This window comes from Notechis scutatus, chromosome 9 (genome assembly GCF_049901735.1).
Source record: "Notechis scutatus isolate UNSWTSFEM ecotype Mainland chromosome 9, rNotScu1.2, whole genome shotgun sequence".
NCBI classification, from domain to species: Eukaryota; Metazoa; Chordata; class Lepidosauria; order Squamata; family Elapidae; genus Notechis; species Notechis scutatus.
This window is the reverse complement of record NC_142017.1, coordinates 18393818-18414802: the sequence shown is the minus strand read 5'-3', so window position 1 is coordinate 18414802 and position 20985 is coordinate 18393818. Positions and strand designations below refer to the sequence as shown.

At 42.2% G+C, this 20985-nt stretch overlaps 1 protein-coding gene across 2 annotated transcripts in view; it reads left to right on the top strand.

The window, feature by feature from the left end:
- The window catches only part of GNAO1 (G protein subunit alpha o1), a 213336-nt gene that overhangs the window by 157063 nt on the left and 35288 nt on the right, over positions 1-20985 (top strand). For both annotated transcript variants that reach the window (XM_087971687.1, XM_026672093.2), the window contains exon 4: positions 14756-14916. In XM_087971687.1, the coding sequence (XP_087827813.1) occupies positions 14756-14916 (161 nt within the window). The remainder of the gene's footprint in view (positions 1-14755; positions 14917-20985) is intronic.

Below are 20985 nucleotides of genomic sequence, written 5' to 3'. Positions count from 1 at the left end.
CTGCCACGCCCACCAAGCCACGCCCACAGAACCGGTAGTAAAAAAAAAACTGAATCCCATCACTGCAAGACGGTGGTGGTATGCTACCGGTCCAGCCGAGCCTGTAGTTAAAAAATAGCCTCCAACAATCCGTTGAGAGGAAAAAGCAGAGAAAAGCACAGGATCGGCCTTCCCATCCACCCCTGTGCTTGTCTCTTCTTTCTCCTCTCAGTTGATTGGCCCTGCAGGCCTCAGCTGGTGTGTGGGAAGTGTGTGTGATCACCAAACCGTTAGTGGAACAGGTAAGGATCCCACTGCTGATCGTCTCAAGAGTAACCTTGAGATGAAAAAAATGTTAGGCTTTGTCACACATCTCTTTGGCGAAGACCCAGGGACTGAGAGCAGGACAACAGAGAATGGGATATTCGCTGGGTTCCCACAAGATCTGAACCGTCAACCAAACAAAGGAGTTTAATTCAAGCATGCCACTAAGCCACTAAAATAACTCAACCAACCAACCCAAGGTTAACCCTAACCAAGTTTACCCATGGCGTGTAGCTTTTCCTGATGTGGTTAAGCTTCTTGTGTGAATGTTACACCAAGGTTACGCCTTCTTTTATCCGAGGAAAGGAGAAATGCCTTAATGAACAAAGAGCTGGGGGGGAGGAAAGGTATTATTAGAGACCTATCACATTTCTGTGTGCAAAAGAAATAGAAAGATTAATTGGACGAGCGATTCCAAGTGGAGATGTCAAAATGAATCTGCATTTTCATCCGTTGAGGAACGTTTAACTTGACAGTTCTGGAGACCTGCTGCTCCTCCTGCCCTCCCCCCGCTGCTTATTCCTGGCCTTCTTCTCACTGGATATGCTATTTAATTTCCCTGAATGGTCTGAGCCTAAATGAATGGATCACAATAAAACTCACTCAGTCTAGAATCCAGCTTTGGTCACCACAATGTAAAAAAAAGATGTTGAGACTAAAGAAAGAGTGCAGAGAAGAGCAACAAAGATGGTGAGGGGACTGGAGGCTAAAACATATGAAGAACGGTTGTGTCAGGGTTCCGATGGCAAAGCTTTATGAGTTGACAGGTTGCTGGAACTGGGTATGTCTAGTTTGATGAAAAGAAGTGAGACCACAGCAGTGTTCCAATATCTAAGGGGCTGCCACAAAGAGGAGTCAACCTATTCTCCAAAGCATCACAAGGCAGAACAAGAATCAATGGATTCTGTTCTGTTCTATTCTATTCTATTCTATTCTATTCTATTCTATTCTATTCTATTCTATTCTATTCTATTCTATTCTATTCTATTCTATTCTATTCCATTCCATTCCATTCTATTCTATTCTATTCCATTCCATTCCATTCCATTCCATTCCATTCTATTCTATTCTTTCTTCTGTATTCTGTATTTCATTCTATTCTATTCTATTCTATTCTATTCTATTCTATTCTATTCTATTCTATTCTATTCTATTCTATTCTATTCTATTCTATTCTATTCCATTCCATTCCATTCTATTCTATTCTATTCTATTCTTTCTACTGTATTTTGTATTTTATTCTATATTCTATTCTTTCTATTCTATTCTGTATTCTGTTCTATTTTTTCTATTGTATTCTGTATTTCATTCTATTCTATTCTATTCTGTTCTATTCGATATTCTATTCTATATTCTATTCTTTCTATTGTATTCTGTATTCTATTCTGTATTCTGTTCTATTCTGTTCTTTCTATTGTATTCTGTACTCCATTCCATTCCATTCTGTTCTGTTCTATTCTGTATTCTATTCTATATTCTATTCTATTCTGTATTTTGTTCTATTCTGTATTCTATTCTATTCTATTCTTTTCATTCTATTCTGTATTCTATTCTGTATTCTATTCTATTCTGTATTCTGTTCTGTTCTACAGTATTATTTCTATTGTATTCTGTATTCTGTATTCTGTTCTGTTCTATTCTATTCTATTCCATTCTATTCTATTCTCTCTCTTGTATCATGTTTATCCCATTTCCCATGTACATGGGAGACCTCTTTATAGATTACAGATCCTTTTTCTGGCATTAGTTACCTAAAGTGTATTCAAAAGTTTCAGTGCTTTCTCATATATTTCCAAAGCTGATCCTACTTTGCCATGTGCCAAACCATCAGTAATAATTCTAGGATAATTAAAATAAAAGGTACTTTTATTTTATTTTTTTGGCAGCCTTTGAAGCAAGAACATGGTTCATTCAGATAAATGTGATTGAGTCACAGAGGGTTTATGGCCTTTTTTTCATTAATCCCTGGCTAAATAGATGTTAACATCTGCTGACCTCGGATGACCTCCAAAGCTGCACAGGGTTGGCCTTCGTTACTACAGATAGTCCTCAACTTACAATCATTCATTTAGTGACCATTCGAAGTTACAACAGTAACGAAAAAAGTGACTTATGACCGCTTTCACACTTATGACAGTTGCAGTATCCCCGTGGACACATGATCAAAATTCAGATGCTTGGCAACTGGCATGTCCTTATGATGGTTTCTGGGTCCTGGGGTCATGTGATCCCCTTTTGCAACTTCTGACAATCCAAGATAGATAGATTAACAGAGTTGGCAGGGACCTTGTAGGTCATCTAGTCCAACCCCCTGCCGCAGCAGGAGATCCTACACCATTGCTGACAGATGGCAGTCCGGTCTCTTCTTGAAAGCTTCCAGGGATGAAGCTCCTTCCGAAGGCAACTTCTGTTCCATGGGTTGATTGCTCTCAGTGTCAGAAAATTCCTCCTAATTTCCAGGTTGAATCTCTCCTGAATCAGTTTCCACCCATTATTCCTTGTTTGGCCTTCGGTTGCTTTGAAAAATAGCTTGACCCCTTCCTCCTATTGTTTCTTTTTATTTTTCTTATAAGGATCTATCTCATGTATTCAAAACTATGTTTATTCTTATACCTGGATCTTGTAAACGATTGACAAATCAAATAAATACTAAAAAAAATACTAAAAATACTCCTCTCTATGGCAGCCCCTCAAATATTGGAAGACTGCTATCATGTCTCCCCTGGTCCTTCTCTTCCCTAGACTAGCCAGGCCCAGTTCCTGCAACTGTTCATCCTATGTTTTAGCCTCCAGTCCCCTCATCATCCTGGTTGCTCTTCTCTGCACTCTTTCCAGAGTCTCAACATCTTTTTTATATTGTGGTGACCAAAACTGATTAAGATTAACAGAGTTGGAAGGGACCTTATAGGTCATCTAGTCCAATCCTCCACCCAAGCAGGAGACTACACCAATTCCGTCCAGTCTCTTCTTGAAAGCCTCCAGGGATGAAGCTCCCACAACTTCCGAAGGCAACTTCTGTTCCATTGGTTGATTGTTTCTCACTGTCAGAAAATTTCTCCTTATTTCTAGGTTGAATCTCTCCTTGTTCAGTCTCCATCCATTGTTCCTTGTCTGGCCTTCAGGTGCTTTGGAAAATAGCTTGACCCCTTCCTCCTCTCTGTGGCAGCCCTTCAAATATTGGAAAGCCAAATCAATGGGGAAGTCAGATTCACTTAACCATTGGACTACTACCTTCACAACTGCAATGATTCACTTAACAACTGTGGCAAGCAAGGTCATAAAATGGGGGAAAGCTCCATTAACAAATGTCTCACACAGCCACCGGCTCAGTTGTGATCGTAAGGCAAGGATTACTTGCAACTGAAGTGAAGGATGATTGTAGACCAGAAAGGCGAATCAAGATGAATCGCCAAAGAAAGCCATTGCAGATCTTTGCCACAACAACAACCACAAAGAAATACTGCAGGTGTCCAATCACCAGAGTTTAAACCTTCCTTGCGGGTATCTTGAGAGGTTCCACTGCAGGGACAGAGATAAAGACACCCCCTAACTGGATCTGCTGTGAGTCAGATCTGGGAAGTCAGTTTGCTGTGACAAGGCAACGGAAGCTTTTGTTGCAATCATTGGGCTGTTGCTGTCACCGCTCCAGGAGAGATAAGGACAATGATGATACTCCAAGAGCATCTTAGGTCTCACCAGGAGAGACTTTGGATGTTTGTTTCTCAGTGAGTACATTCCCTGGGAGAGAAGGAATGCAAATTCTGGAGAAAGCATAATCCATATATCCCATTAGTAAACAACAACAATGAGCATAATCCATATATCCTGTGAACAAATAATAATAATGAGCATAATCCGTATCTCCTATGAACAAATAATAACAATGAGCATAATCCGTATCTCCTATGAACAAATAATAATAATGAGCATAATCCATATATGCCTTGGAAAAACAGCTTGACCCCCCTCCCCTCTGTGCCAGCCCCTCAAATATTGGAAGACTGCTATCATGTCTCCCCTGGTCCTTCTCTTCACTAGACTAGCCAGGCCCAATTCCAGCAACTGTTCATTGCATGTTTCAGCCTCCAGTCCCCTCATCATCCTGGTTGCTCTTCTCTGCACTTTTTCTAGAGTCTCAACATCTTTTTTTATAGTGTGGTGACCAAACTGGATGGAGTACTCTAGGTGTGGTCTTACTAAGGCTGTATAGAGTGGTATTAGCACCTCCCTTGATCTTGATTGTATCCCTCTGTTAATGCAATTTAGGATTGCATTGGCTTTTTTAGCTACCGCTGTACACAGCTGGCTCATATTTAGCTGGTTGTCCACTAAGATTCCAAGATCCCTCTCACAGTTACTGCTATTGAGCCTGGTTTCACCCAGTCTATATGTGTACTTTTGGTTTTTCTTGCCTAAGTGTAGGACTTTACTGTTCTGTACATTGAATTTCATTTTATTAGATTATTTCATTTTAGACAAGTGGCTGCCCAGCCTCTTCTTAAAAAAGCTCCAGTGATGGAGCACCCACAACTTCTGAAGGCATAGGATAGTTCAATCAGCAATAGAATCACGATATCATTCCTTTTTTTATTATAAAAGAAAAACCTGGCATTTTGGGAGAAGCATGCTTTCTTTCATTATAGCTTATAAAAAATTCTGTCATGTCCCCTTCATTCACAGAAAATATTCCAGCAGGAAAAATTAGACATTTATTCAGAAATCACCTCTCTTTACAATCTTGCAGTGCTATGTGGACAATCCAGCTCCAGAGATACTTGGACGCTGGCTCCTATGAGCCCAGCCAGCATGGCTAAGGCTGCCAGAATATTTATGAATAGATTATTTATATTTATCTCAATCATCCAATATTTATCTCAATCATCAGAATATTTATCTCAATCATCCAAGCCATGGTTGTCCCAATGGTGCTTTTTCAAAAGGCAACTGGCCTTCCTTGGTTTTGTTCCTTGAAAAGGGTTTCGCTTCTCATCCAAGAAGCTTCTTCGGTTTTGAAATTGAAGAAAAAAAGCCAAGTCCAGTTTCTTTTTTTTTTTAAAGCTCCTCTTTGCTTCTGACTACAATAGAGGAGGCCAAGAAAATACAATTAGGGGGTAGACATAAGTGGCGTGTCTACGCTGTCTTAAAACACAGCTTGCCAGCCACACATCTGTGGTTAAATACAGCTTACGCAGGGTAAGGGATAGGCTGGTGAGCTGTGCTGTGTTGGAACTAACAATTAGTTTAGAGGCTGATGTCAGAAGGTGTTTCCACTCTGCAATTAATGTAGGATATTTGTCAGTGTGCAGTGGCGGCCTGGACATGGTCCGTAGGCTGCATGGGCTGCCCCAAGGAAGGAGATAATAAGCTGTCATGTTCCGCACATGCTCCTCTCCAAAGAAACTCAGAAAGATACTGTTGGTCCTTGACTTACAACTGTAGTCGGGGCTGGAATTTCCATTGCTAAACAATAGCAATAGCACTTAGACTTATATACCACTTCACAGTGCTTTACAGCCCTCTCTACGTGGTTTACAGAGTCAGCCTCTTGCCCCCAACAATCTGGGTCCTCATTTTACCTACCTCGGAAGGATGGAAGGCTAAGTCAACCTTGAGCAGTCAGGATCAAACTGCTGACAGTAGGCAGAATTAGTCTGCAATACGGCATTCTAACCAATGGGAGTGAGGGAGGGAGGGAGGGAGGGAAGAAGGAAGGAAGGAAGGAAGGAAGGAAGGAAGGAAGGAAGGAAGGAAGGAAGGAAGGAAGGAAGGAAGGAAGGAAGGAAGGAAGGGCAATAGCAATAGCACTTTAGACTTATATACAGCTTCCCAGTACTTTCCAGCCCTCTCTAAGCGGTTTACAGAGTCAGCCTCTTGCCCCCAACAATCTGGGTCCTCATTTTACCTACCTCGGAAGGATGGAAGGCTAAGTCAACCTTGAGCAGTCAGGATCAAACTGCTGACAGTAGGCAGAATTAGTCTGCAATACGGCATTCTAACCAATGGGAGTGAGGGAGGGAGGGAGGGAGGGAAGAAGGAAGGAAGGAAGGAAGGAAGGAAGGAAGGAAGGAAGGAAGGAAGGAAGGAAGGAAGGAAGGAAGGAAGGAAGGAAGGGCAATAGCAATAGCACTTTAGACTTATATACAGCTTCCCAGTACTTTCCAGCCCTCTCTAAGCGGTTTACAGAGTCAGCCTCTTGCCCCCAACAATCTGGGTCCTCCTTTTACTGACCTCAGAAGGCTGGAAGGCTGAGTTAACCTTAAATCTGGTGAGATTCAACCTGCCAGATTGCAGGCCGCCAGCAGTCAGCAGAAGCAGCCCTGCAATGCTGCACTCTAGCCACTGTGCCACCACTGCTTATAGCAAGATGTTCAATGAGTTCCGCCTGGTTTTATGTCTTTTTGTTGTTGTTGTTGCCATGATTGTTAAACAAATCGCTCTGGTTGTTAAGTGAACCATGTGGTTGTTAAGCAAATCTGGCTCCTCCCATGGTTTTGCTTGTCAGAAACCAGCTGAGAAAGTGGCAATCACATGACCCCTGGCAGGCTGAAATCATCATAAATACATGCCAGTTGCCAAGTGCCCTAATTGTGATGACATGACCGTGGAGAGGCTATGATGCTTGTAAAAGTAGGTCACATTTTTCAGGGTATTGTAATTTGGAACAGTCACTAAACAAATGGTTAAAAAAATCAAGGGCTGTCTGTATTTTAGGTATGCCTTTTTTCCAAAAATACCTAAGTCAGGTATGTCCAACCTTTAACAGATTTCACAGATTTTAACAGGTTAACAGAGTTGGAAGGGACTTTGTAGGTCATCTAGTCCAACCCCCTGCCCAAGCAGGAAACCCTACACAATTTCTGATAGTTGGCAGTCCAGTCTCTTCTTAAAAGCCTCCAGTGATGAAGCTCCCACAACTTCTGAAGGCAACTTCTGTTCCACTGGTTGATTGTTCTCACTGTCAGAAAAATTCTCCTTATTTCCAAGTTAAATCTCTCCTTGTTCAGTTTCCATCCATTATTCCTTGTCTGGCCTACAGGCGCTTTGGAAAATAGCTTGACCCCTTCCTCCCTGTGGCAGCCCCTCAAATATTGGACTGTCCCCTCCTTCCCCTCCCTCTCTCACTCCCTTCTTACCCCTGAATTGTGCTTTTCTGCAAATAGAAGCACATTTGGGGAGCGTTTTCACAAACGTTGTTTTCTGAATCTAAGGCGTTGCCATCCATCATTTCAGTGAACACCTGAATTTGATGCAGATTTTTTTTCCCCTGGTTTATCCATCTTCCTCTCTCTAAAGTTTTACATCTGTTCAGAAGGATAAAGATTTCTTCCGACCATTGTGGATGGGATGATACAAATTGGAGCATTGCCTTAAGCCATCACCTTGGATCAAAGGGTTGGATCGATAGCCTGCTACTTTAATCCAGAGATCAGAAAGATTTTATTTATTTTTTGCATATAATTACATGTGAGCCAAAACCTGGGTTTTATTGCTGTTATTGTGGTTAGGACCGCTTTATAAAACCTTAGTTAATATCACGTCTGGAATACCGCATCCAGTTTTGGTCACCACATTACCCCCCAAAATGTTGAGACTTTGCAAAAGAAAGCGCAGAGAAAATCAAAACATGATTAGGGGGTGGGAGATTAAAACATATGAAGAACGATTGCAGGTTTTGGCTAATCTAGAGAAAAGTAGGACTAGAGGTGACAATGGCAGTATTCCAGGATTTCAGGGGCTGCCCCAAAGAAGATGGAGTCAAATTATTCTCCAAAGCACCTGAGGGCAGGACAAGAAACAATGATTGGAAACTAATCAAGAAGAGAAGCAACCTGGGATTAAAGAGATTTACTAACAGGGGGGACAATTAACCAGTGAACAGCTTACATTCAGAAATTGTGGGTGCTCCAACACTGGAGGTCTTTAAGAAGAGACTGGGCAGCCATGTCAAGGCTGACTCATAACACACCTCTACTCACAACTTGACAACAGATATAAAGGGAGGGAAAGAAGAATGCTTGGAATGTATTGAGAGCCTGGGAGGGAGATGAATTTATGTGAGTCATTTGCAGCCTGAGAAAATCCCGACACTTCAAGGCTGTGGGATGGGAACCTTTCAAAGGCGCAAATTGTTTCCCCAAAATAAAAAAAGAATGCTTTTATTTATTAGTGGACAATAAACTATAGGTGGCCCTTATGGAATAGGGGAAATTAAGAGCTGCAGTGGTTAGAGTGGTGGGGGGTGCAGTGGTTAGAGTGCAGTATTGCAGGCTACTTCTGCTGACTGCCGGCTGCCTGCAATTTGGCAGATCGAATCTCACCAGGCTCAAGGTTGACTCAGCTTTCCACCCTTCCGAGGTGGGTAAAATGAGGACCCAGATTGTTTGGGGGCAAGAGGCTGTAAATTGCTTGCAGAGGGCCATAAAGCACTGTGAAGCAGCATATAAGTCTTAAGTGCTATTGCTATTAACTATGCTGGCTTTCGCATGAAAACCTCAGAGCTGGCTTCGCTGCTTCTGGGCCTGTATGGATCTCTCAATACAGTTAGACTCTTAGTAAAATAATGTCCCTGGAGTTTCTTCTGCTACACGGTAGACAAGCCACAGATCTGAAATGACATAGGGTCTCCTGCCTGAGCAGGGGGTTGGACTAGAAGACCTCCAAGGTCCCTTCCAGATCTGTTCTGATTGAAATTAAATTGTTGCTGTTGTTTTGTGCAGCCAAGCAGCTGGCCAAATCAAATCAGGGTGCTTTGCAGCTTCAGTGAAAACCACTGAAATTGGGAAAATAAAAACATGCATTTTGCGCATAGATTTAGATCTACAGGCCTCCACAAATGGATGGTTCATTAGTGTGTGCAGCATTCAGAATCCCTCACTTCGGAAATGCAGTGACTTGAACTAATAAATCCTTTGTCTCAAAGATAGAGAGAAATAAAGCGGCTTTCTGGGTCAAAGGACATACATTTCTTCCTTATCCTGACTGGAGACTTCCTTGCTCACCTTCCTTCCGTGCTCAATTTGGCCTGAAATAAATCAGTACACTAAAGATCCTGTGTGATGGACTTATCAATCACTGTGGATTATGCAGGGGCAGCATCTGCAAAGAGGGGAAAATAAGAAAAAGAGAAGAAAGAAGAAAGAAAGAAAGAAAGAAAGAAAGAAAGAAAGAAAGAAAGAAAGAAAGAAAGAAAGAAAGAAAGAAAGGGAAGGAAAAGAAAAAGAAAAAGAAAAAGAAAAAGAAAAAGAAAAAGAAAAAGAAAAAGAAAAAGAAAGAAAGGAAGAATATTTGTAGTTCAAGATTGAAATGAGGAAAAGAAAAGAAAGAAGGAAGGAAGGAAAGAAGGAAGGAAGGAAGGAAGGAAGGAAGAAAATTTGTAGTTCAAGATTGAAATGAGGGAAAGAAAGAAAAAAGAATGAATGAAGGAAGGAAGGAAGGAAGGAAGGAAGGAAGGAAGGAAGGAAGGAAGGAAAAGAGAAAGAGAAAGGAAGGAAGGAAAGAAGAATTTGTAATTCAAGATTGAAATGAGGGAAGGAAGGAAGGAAGGAAGGAAGGAAGGAAGGAAAGAAAAGAAAGAAAGAGAGAGAGAGAGAAAGGAAGGAAGGAAAGAAGGAAGGAAGGAAGGAAGGAAGGAAGGAAGGAAGGAAGGAAGGAAGGAAGGAAGGAAGGAAGGAAGGAAGGAAGGAAAAGAAAACCAAGGAGGAAAGATTAGGTCACAATCTGTCTATTCAAAAAAGTTTTTGTTCCGGCCTTGCCTCAAGGGCCTCCTTCTCCACTTTTAACTCTAAAATACCAATTCGGTGTTCATTAAACGAAACCCCAGTGCGATGGGGGCTGCTAAAATACCCTTTCCACCCTTCCCCTTCCCACTGTTTTGTTTTATTCAGTGGCTCACTTTTGTGCAGATGGCAAAGCATGGTAGGAAATTTGAATCCTACCACCTGGGCAGGCTTGGGAGGGGAGGGGAGAAGCCCCCTCCCTCCAAGGATGCTGGAGGGAAAAGCGAAAAGAAGAAACATCCAGCCAGGCCATATTTCGAACTCTTACCTGCTGGGCTCAGTGAGAGGGGAAGAAGATCTGTTAAGGTCATTCACAGTTTGAGAGACGCCCCGGAGTGACCAGTCGAAAGGCAGAACATCTCTGCTTGGACTATTAATTGCTTATTAACTCAACGAACAAATGTACATAATGAAGAACCAGGCTGGGTGCCCTTTCAGTGGAGTGTGAAGTTCCTTTTTTTATGTGTGTGTTATGGTAGCTATTCATCTTTCCTTTTTTTTATACACAAAAATAGTTGGGGACTTTCAAATCTTCTCCAACTGAGGTTGCCACCTTCCTGAAGATAGCGGTGCCTTGGGAATGAGACCATGGCACTTGGGATCAAGGCCAAGATTCTGAAGCTTGTTCTACAGAACTTCAGTGGGCAGATCCAGGGGTGGGATTAAAAAATTTTAACCACTGATTTTGTGGGCGTGGCTTAGGTGGTAGGCATGGCTTGGTGGTCATGTTATTGGCTGGGTGTGGCCAACTCAATATCACTCACATCGAGGCACACGTCTCCTCACCTGACTTCTCATGACTGTGGGGATGCTGCAACAGTCGTAAGTGTGAAAAATGGTCATAAGTCACGTTTTTCAGTGCCATTGTAACTTGGAATGGTCACTCCACACAAGCAAAATGCCAGCAAAGGAAGGGGGAAAAACTCCAGAGAAGTTCCAGAGACAGGAAGTCTAGTCCTGCCAAGAAGGTAATAAGGGTTAATGGAGAGGCAGTTTCTGTAAGCAACACCAGAATGTTTCCTTCCTGCCTTCCTTACAGGATTAGGCCAGTAATTTCTTCTAACAACAGGTTCTCTGAACTGCTTAGAATGTTAACAACCATTCTAGCGAATAGGTGCGAACTGGTAGAATCCCACCCCTGGGCAGATCCTCTTGGTGCCAGCCTTGGAAGCCACATTGTACTTGGAAGCTTCGAGGCTGCCACATTTGATAATAACAGATAATCAGAGTTGGAAGGGACCTTATAGGTCATCTAGTCCACCCCCGCCAAAGCAGGAGACCCTACACCATTTCTGACAAATGGCAGTCCAATCTCTTTTTGAAGGTCTCAAGTGATGGCACTCCCACAACTTCCGAGGGCAACTTCTGTTCCATTGGTTGATTGTTCTCACTGTCAGAAAGTTTCTCCTTATTTCCAGGTTGAATGTCTCCTTGATCAGTTTCCATCCATTGTTCCTTGTCTGGCCTTCAGGTGCCTTGGAGAATACCTTGACCCCTTCCTCCTCTCTGGGGCAGCCCCTCAAATATTGGAAGACTGCTATCCTGTCTCCCCTGGTCCTTCTCTTCACTAGACTCGCCATGCCCGGTTCCTGTAACCGTTCTTCATATGTTTTAGCCTCCTTTAGTCCCCTCATCATCCTGGTTGCTCTTCTCTGCACTTTTTCTGGAGTCTCAACGTCTTTTTTATAGTGTGGTGACCAAAACTGGATGCAGTACTCTAGATGTGGTCTTACTAAGGCTTTATAGAGTGGTATTAATACTTCCCTTGATCTTGATTGTATCCCTCTGTTAATGCAACTTAGGACTGCATTGGCTTTTTTGGCTGCTGCCGCACACGGCTGCACATTTGGGAGGGGAGTTTTCTTAGTGAGTAGATTAGACTCAATAACCTTCTTTCTTAAAAGTCAAAGACAAGTTACCCTACAGCTGGAGAGGAGGGTCTGGAAGAATGGCTCCAGTTGGGACAAAGTTTTGATTGGGCCAATCAAACCAGTTTTGGTCACCACACTATCAAGAAAAGATGTTGAGGCTCTATAAAAAGTGCAGAGAAGAGCAACCTGGATGAGTAGGGGACTGCAGGCTGAAACTTATGAAGAACAGTTGCAGGAACTGGGCATGTCTAGTCTAGTGAAGAGAAGAGGAGGACCAGGGGAGACAGGATAGCAGTTTCCCAATATTTGAGGGGCTGCTACAGAGAGGAGGAGGGGGTCAAGCTATTTTCCAAAGCCCCTGAAGGCCAGGCAAGGAATAATGGATGGAAACTGAACAAGGAGAGATTCAACCTGGAAATAAGGAGAAACTTTCTGACAGTGAGAACAATCAACCAGTGGAACAGCTTGCATTTGGAAGTTGTGGTAGCTTCATCATTGGAGGCTTTCAAGAAGAGATTGGACTGCCATTTGTCAGAAATGGTGTAGTAGGCTCTCCTGCTTAGGCGGGGGTGGGGGGTTGGAGTAGATAACCTACAAGGTCCCTTTCAACTCTGATTATCTGTAAGCCATGTGATGGACTGATGGGTGCAGAGGATGGATCTTTGAATTTCTCTTTTGGGAAGGGAAAACCTGAAACTCTCAGATTCGGGTTTTCCCAGGTGTGCCAATATGACTTCTCTAATAAATTCTTACTTGGGTGAACTTTGTTTCTGAGTGCTGAATGAGATGGAGAGTTTGGCTGGAACGCTGACACTTGGAGGAGAAAGCCAAGGCAGTTGAGATGATTGGGATGTGAAGGGTTTTCTGTATCATTTGTCCAGAGCCATTTGTCTTTCGCGCCCAACCCCTGGAGAAGCTTCAATCAGCAAGTTGTAGGTTGCCACATTGACCATAGGCACATGGCAAACACTTGCAGTGTTTTCCTCTTAATGTGCAATTTTCTTAAATTATAGCAGCACCATTATAGATTACCCTGCATTTTTGACTGACTGGACAGGCAAATGTGTTCAGCTTCGTGTTAGCCAGCAGCCCCCAACACTGCTGCATCTCTGTTATTCCAAGAAAATGAATGAATGCATTCTAGAAAACAGTTTCCATAGCAGAATGATAGTGAAATAGAGTTTGCCCAAAAGAGGGAAGCACAGCTGCGAGGATACTGTAAGGAAGGGAAGAGAGGAGGAAAAAAGGAATCAGATGTGCGTGCATGGAATAGTTCTCGAGAAGTAAATATCTCTGGTATATTTTTTATCCTGCAATTTGCTGGTTGTAATTACTTTTGGCATTTTAAATGGCTCTGCAGAGTGAGAGTTTTAAATGTGGGCCTGGGCTGGATTGATTCTCATAAGGGTTATATACAATTACTTTATTTATTTGTTTGTTTTTATTTATTTCAACTTCAATACTGCTGAAGTTCAGTGATAATGGGAAATCCCTTGTTGATTTTTTGCAAGGAAGAGGGAAAAAATGAAGTTACGATCTATGAATTTGATTAGAATTAATAGAACATAGAAACATATAAACTCAGAAAATGAGGTCGACTTATAACTGTGGTAAATGAAAATCAGAAAGTCACTCTTTGTAACTTTTTTTTCTTGTCTGTCATTTCTGCACTTTTGTTTTCACTCTTTTCTTTCTTTTTTTTCCCTCTTTTGCCATTCTAAATATTAGTTCTTGTTCATTTTTATTATGTTTTTCAAATTTCTAATCAAGTTTATTTTTAAAAAAATGGCACAGGCATATAAAAAGCATGCAGTGATGGCATTGCAGGGCAGGAATGCTGCAACTTGTCCCAATTTGCTGGAGTCTCTTCTTCCTCCTCCCCTTCTCCCTCTCCTCCCTCCCCTTCCTTTCCTCCTCCTTCCCTCCCTCCCCCTCCCTCCTCCTCCAATTCTTCTTCTTGTTGTTTCTTTCTATCTTCTTTTCTTCTCCTCCTCTTCCTCCTTCTTCTCCTTCTCCTTCTGTCTCCCCCTCTTCCCTTTCCCTCCTCCTCCTCCTCCTTCTTCATCCCCCTCTTTCCCCTCCTCCTCCTCCTTCTTCTTCATCTTCTTCCTTCCTTCTTCCTCCTTCCTCCTCTTTCCTTCTTCTTCTGTTTCATCTAATATATTTGGCAGTGTGATAAAATGCCCCAAAGATTTATGTGTCAGGGTTCCAACAAATCCACCCCCATTCAAATCATAAGTCTCTAGCCGCATCTCTTACAGTAAAAAAAAAATGATTTATTAGGAGTGGCCATGTTGGCGTTAGCTGGGTGCAGCTGACACTAAGACACACCATTCATTTTCCCCTTGACCCTGGTCTTCCCCCCACCCCCAGATGAATATTCTCCAATGGGACACATCCGTCGCCAAGAGCCATCAATCATGCTCTCCAGTAATAATCTTGTGCGCCAACAGCTTCAGCTGCCTAGCAATTATCTGATGCGTTTAAGGAATGCACTGCTTTCCCCCCCCCCCCTCCCTTTCTGCTGACAACTAAAAAGACCAAAGGAGTATTTTTTTAGTTGACATTATGTACATTGGATGGAAAATGGTGACGTAGCAAGCAGGAACTGATGGACTTCGGTCCATCAAGGAGACAGGCCAAGAAAGGCTGGTGGTGACTAAAGTTGGTGCTCCCTGAAGTGAATCCATCTTGGTGAAATTCTGTGGACACGCCTGAAGGTTTCAGAGATGCAGGTCAGCCGACTTCTCCCTCCCTCCACTCCCGTGTTGGTGCAAACGTGTGCTTTTTTTTCCCCCTTCCTAGGCTGATGCCAAGATGGTCTGTGATGTGGTGAGCCGGATGGAAGACACGGAGCCCTTCTCTCCAGAGCTGCTTTCGGCAATGATAAGGCTGTGGTCCGACAGTGGCCTCCAGGAGTGTTTCAATCGGTCCCGAGAATATCAGCTCAATGACTCTGCTCAATAGTGAGTTTTGGTCGTCACTTAGAGGTCCTTTTAAACAAGGAGCAGCAACCAGGATTGTCTGCCAGCCTTACCTTCATTGTAGGGTTACTGTCAGGGCTCCGGTAGTTACCCCCATTTAAATCATGAGATTCTAGCTGGATTTTAAAAGCTTAAAGATTTATTAGGACCAAACATGCTGGCACTGCCTGGGTGTAGCTGACACATAATTCATTGTCATCCTTGGCCCTGGTTTCCCCCCCACCTCCTGGGTGTATCATAATTCATATTCTCCAATGGGACACATCCATAGCCAAGAGTCATCAAAATCATGCTCTCCAGTTAGAATTTTGCATGGCAGAAACTTCAGTCACCTAGTTACTATCTTTGAAAACATTTATGGAATGCACTTTCGGTTTCCAAGCTCTTCCCTCCCCCCTCCCCCACTTTCCTGCTGGCAACTCTAAAAGACCAGAGAAATATTTTATGAGTTGACAGTTACATTCAAACAGGGGTCTCCAAACTTAGCAACTTGAAGACTTATGGACTTCAACTCCCAGAATCCCCCGTGCCGGCTGAGGAGATTCTGGGAGTTGAAGTCCATAAGTCTTCAAATTGCCAAGTTTGGAGACTGCTGCGTTAAAAGAATCTTGCACTCTTTTCGAAACTGCATCTCTTCCCCACCTTCCCCCCTGCCTTTACAGGTCAAGACACTAAGGGAGGGTCTGATTGTGATTTGTGCACTGGGCAACCTTCGTATATTTATATCGGTCGCAGCCTGCTACCATCACATGTTTACCATTTGCAAACTTCGTAGTTAACGTCCGACAAGCAAGTTAACTAGGGAAACCAACAAAGAAGGTTGCAAGTCACCGATATGTGACGTCTTCCTTAACAACCGCACCACTTCAGAATGAATTTTCCAGTCCCTATTGGGGTCATAAGTCAAGCTCCCTTAAGGTTCATGTCTCTGGGATAATGGATACAATCATGTGCATTTAGCAAGCAGTCATTGTACCTAGACCAGGGGTGTCAAACTCAAGGCTCAGGGGCCGAATCCAGCTCATGGGATGCTTAGATTTGGCCCACAGTGCCAGCCTAAAAATAGCAAAGGACCGGCCTGCAGTGCCTCTGACAGCAAAAACAGGGTGTGGGGGGGCCGCATGTAGCCACCCCCCCCGGCTCCATTTCCACTGGCAGAGGGCTAGCAAAACAAACTAAAAAGAAAACAAAAGGAGAAGTGTTTCCTCTTTTTCATTTGAGCATGCAAGAAGGGACAGGAAAGGAGAAAGGGAAAGAGGAAAGAGGAAAGACAAAGAAAAAGAAGGGAAGATGGGAAGAGAGCAAGAAAGGAAAAAGAAGGAAAGGAGAAGGAAGAGGGAACGAAAAAGAAGGAAGGAAGGAAGGAAGGAAGGAAGGAAGGAAGGAAGGAAGGAAGGAAGGAAGGAAGGAAGGAAGGAAGGAAGGAAGGAAGGAAGGAAGGAAGGAGATGAGACTAAGGGAGGATCTCAGGGAAATCCTGCCTTAGCACTTGGTCACGACAGGTGGCCCCAACACGAGTCCCACCATGGCCATGCCCCCCCCGGGTATGCCATGCCCCCCTGCCCTCTGAGGTCAAACACAACCCTCAATGAAATTGAGTTTGACCTAGACAGTTGTGTGCACAAAATTATAGGGAGGAACAGTAATTTTGCCAGGTATAAATCTAGTCTCAGTCACAAAGCAATTTTTTTAAACAATTTTATTAAGTTTATCAGACACTAGTTATAAGTTAAAACACAAACAAAAATGACAATTGGGAGAAGAAAAAGGGAAGAGAAAACAGTAGAGGGGAAAGGGGAAAAAAGAAAGGAAAGCATTAATTTCTGACTATTTTTAGAGGAGTAGAATAAGATAGAATAAGTAGAGTTAGACATTACAGCCTCAACTTTTTACTTTTATCGACTTACTATGTACTAGCCATTTTTACAACAATAATTGTCTGTAGAGATTCTCAGCCATCCAGGAAAAAAAGGTGCTTTTTTTCTGGAGGCAACTGGACTTTCTTGTTTCTTTGAAGATGTTTCGCTTCTCATCCAAGAAGCTTCTTCAGCTCTGACTGGATGGTGGGGAAGGGAAGGATTTATACTCCTTGCAGACAGCTGGTCATTTGCATCCTTTTAGAGGGTCATTGAGGCCACTTGGAGGTTTATCTGTGTCTCAGGGTCACCTGAGTAATGCAAATGGTTCCTGTAGTCTGCAATCTTTTTCCTCTGGAAATCCGTTCCTACTCCCACACCATTCCAAGGGCGTTCATCCAAAATTGTATAGCTAAGAGTCTGTAGAGATTCTCAGTCATCCAGGTCATGGTTGCCCCGAAAGGAGACAAGATCCACCAGAGGCCAAGGTAATGGAGGGGATAGTGTTGCATCGTTGCGATCAAGCTTCTCCTTTTTGAACCTCATGCTACTTACGGAGGAAGAAGACAGAGCTTGCATGATGCTCCTTTTGTGATTTTTGACCCTTCCGCCTCTGCTTGAATGGCGTTCTCCCATGAATAAAAGACAAACAAAACCTCAAAGCTCCATTCTTGCTGAAAAGCCCTACAGAATCTCAGCAAAGGGTATATGACTGATCCAATCCCAGGCCCTTTGATGGGTTACACATTCTGCTGCCATCTGCTGCGGGAAGGCAGATTTGACAAAAGAAAGTAAGGATTTTGAATTTGCTTGAAGAAGAAGGCCTAAATCGAGCCTAGGTGCACACGCTTAGAAGCATATAAAACCGAGGTAATTTGGACCTGAGTGATTTGTTAGGATAGACAGGTGATTAGACAGACGGACAGGCAACAGGTAAATGACAGGTGGTGAGAGAGAGAGAGAGAGAGAGAGAGGGAGGGAGGGAGGGAGGGAGAGATGATAGATGATAGATACAGACAATAGATAGATGACAGACTGATACATAATGAACAGACAAAAGAGAGAGAGATATGGATGTAGATAGATAGATGATAGATGGATAGATAGATAGATAGATAGATAGATAGATAGATAGATAGATAGATAGATAGATAGATAGATATAGACAATAGATGACAGATTGATACATAATGAGCAGACAAAAGAGAGAGAGAGATGGATGTAGATAGATAGATAGATAGATAGATAGATAGATAGATAGATAGATAGATAGATATAGACAATAGATGACAGATTGATACATAATGAGCAGACAAAAGAGAGAGAGAGATGGATGTAGATAGATAGATAGATAGATAGATAGATAGATAGATAGATAGATAGATAGATAGATATAGACAATAGATGACAGATTGATACATAATGAGCAGACAAAAGAGAGAGAGAGATGGATGTAGATAGATAGATAGATAGATAGATAGATAGATAGATAGATAGATAGATAGATAGATAGATAGATATAGATGATAGATAGATAAAGACAGACAATAGATAGATGACAGATTGATACATAATGAACAGACAAAAGAGAGAGAGATATGGATGTAGATAGATAGATAGATAGATAGATAGATAGATAGATAGATAGATAGATAGATAGATAAAGACAAACAATAGATAGATGACAGATTGATACATAATGAACAGACAAAAGAGAGAGAGAGATGAATGTAGATAGATAGATAGATGATAGATAGATGATAGATAGATAGGTAGGTAGATATAGATGATAGATAGATAAAGACAGACAATAGATAGATGACAGATTGATGCATAATGAACAGACAAGAGAGAGAGGGAGGGAGAGAGAAACTTTGAAACTTCTGTGATTAAGCTTTTAATTTTGAAATATGTCAAAATTCTCTCCATTCTCCAGACAGCCCTTCCATTTTTCTCTAGCAAAGTGGGATCAAAGAGGCCAGGCATTTTATTATTATGGGTAATTTGTGAAATAAACCTCTTCAGCACTCTGCTATTCAATGTTCTTTTTGGGCTAAATTGCACCTGAGCCAAAAAGAAGCCGAGCGAGTGCAATAAAGCAAGGTATACAGTTGGAGGGGGAAATCAATAACAGGGCCTATTACTGTATCACCGTGCGGCGGTAATGATTGCACTTGTGCTGATCTGCTCACCAGCCTGCCACTGATAGCTCACATACCACATGGAGGTAAGATTTGCAGGAGATTTGTGCTTCGTTTCAGCCAGGGGTCGGAATGCGTAGATGCAATAATAATAATAATAATAATAATAATAATAACAATAACAACAACAACAACAACAACAGCAGCAGCAGCAGCAGCAGCAGCAGCAGCAGCAATTAATAAAGCCTTAAAGGAAGATGAAAACATGAGCAAGCCATGGCTTAAATAAAATATAGTTTGATATGAGGCTTGTAATGCCACTATCTGTCATGTTGCTCTGCAGAATAAGAGCAGTAAGCAGTGGAGAGCCCAAGAATCTCGGGAAAGCGTAATTACTTAATAATTAATAGCTTTTGTTCAAAAATCAATGCAGCATGAGAAATCTGCAAGTAGACCTATACATTATTAAACTGGGATAATCTGAAGGTTCAGCAAAATCAAGAAGAGACCATGGTCCCTGGCACTAGAATTGAGAGAGTTTAGGCTTTGGTTTAATGGTGTTTCAGGAGGAAAGGAGAAAGGAATAGAAAGAAGAACAGGAGAGAGGAGAGGAGGAAAGGAAAGGAAAAGAGAAGGGGGGAAGGGGGGGAGGGAAGGAAGAAAAAGAAATGCACGGGAAGGAAATAGAGAAGAATGAAAAGAAAGGGAAGAAAAGGGAAGGGAAAGGAAAGGAAAAGATAGGGGAACGAAGAGAAGAAAAGGGAAGGAGAATGGGAGAAGGAAAGAAGAAGAAAAGCACGGGAAGGAAATAGAGAAGAATGAAAAGAAAGGGAAGAAAAGGGAAGGGGAAGGAAAAGAAAAGGGAAGGGGAAGGGAAGGAAGAGGGAGGGAGGGAAGGAGGTAGGTAGGAAGGAATTTGCTGATCCCAATTTCTCTATGCAATATAATTTTTAAAAAAAAACATCGCAACCAAATTCATTGTCTTGAAAACCAAACCTGAACTGGACTATTACATAATTAAACATTCTTATGGGGAGGAATAAGCGCACATAATCATCTACTCTTACACAACAAGATTCTCTCTGTGACCATCTGCCTCTCATACAGTGGAACCCAAACGTATCATGATCACTTTGACAGAGATTTAGTTTCAAATATGAAATACTGTCTTTTAGAGAGCAAGCCAAGGCCAGTGAAACTCCAGATACACAAACTGTAGATAACTTGCATTTATACAAATAAATCGATAGGTCCTGCAAATGTACGTCCTCTTTTAACTTACATTTGGGAAGCTAACCAAAAGCTCAACAGCAGAAGATATTTTTCCAGACACTGGGTTGTGTGTTCAAGATTCTCAATCCCTAAATTTTAGGTACAGCCCATTTCCAAAACAATTAATACTGCAGGAGGCATTGGGTTTACAGTTACCATCTTGAGACTCACTTTAAGCCACCAATCCCGTGCCTCAAATCTGGCTTGTGGTTTATTCACCACCTCTTTTATCCCTCTCTTTACCCCAAAGGTGCTTTTTTTAAAGAGGCAACTGGGCTTTCTGTTTTTGAGGACATTTCGCTTCTCATCCATGAAGCTTCTTCAGCTCTGAAGTTGAAGAAGCTTCATGGATGAGGAAAAAAAACACCTTCAAAGAAAAACCAGAAAGTCCAGTTGCCTCTTGAAAAAAAGCACCTTTGGGACAACCATGAGCTGGAGGACTGAGAATCTCCATGGATATTCTATAGATTGATTGGAGCTTCCATAACCATTTACCGGCATGTCATTTTGGTTAATCTTTATTTCCTACCAATGAATACTTTACTTTTCTCCTGGTGGACCAACCACATTGGGGTTCCTCTCCCCCCACCCTAAATGTCCTTTGGTGGGTTTTTTTGCTTTGGAAGAGTGGGGGTTGTGTTTGTTTTGGGAGATTGATGCGCTTTTTGACAGCTTGAATAATGTTCTCTCAGTGAAAACAATGAGAATTTTTGAACAGTTTCAGATCCAGGTACCTGAAAATATGGCTGTTGCTATAGCGACTCCTGGTGTACTTAAATTAT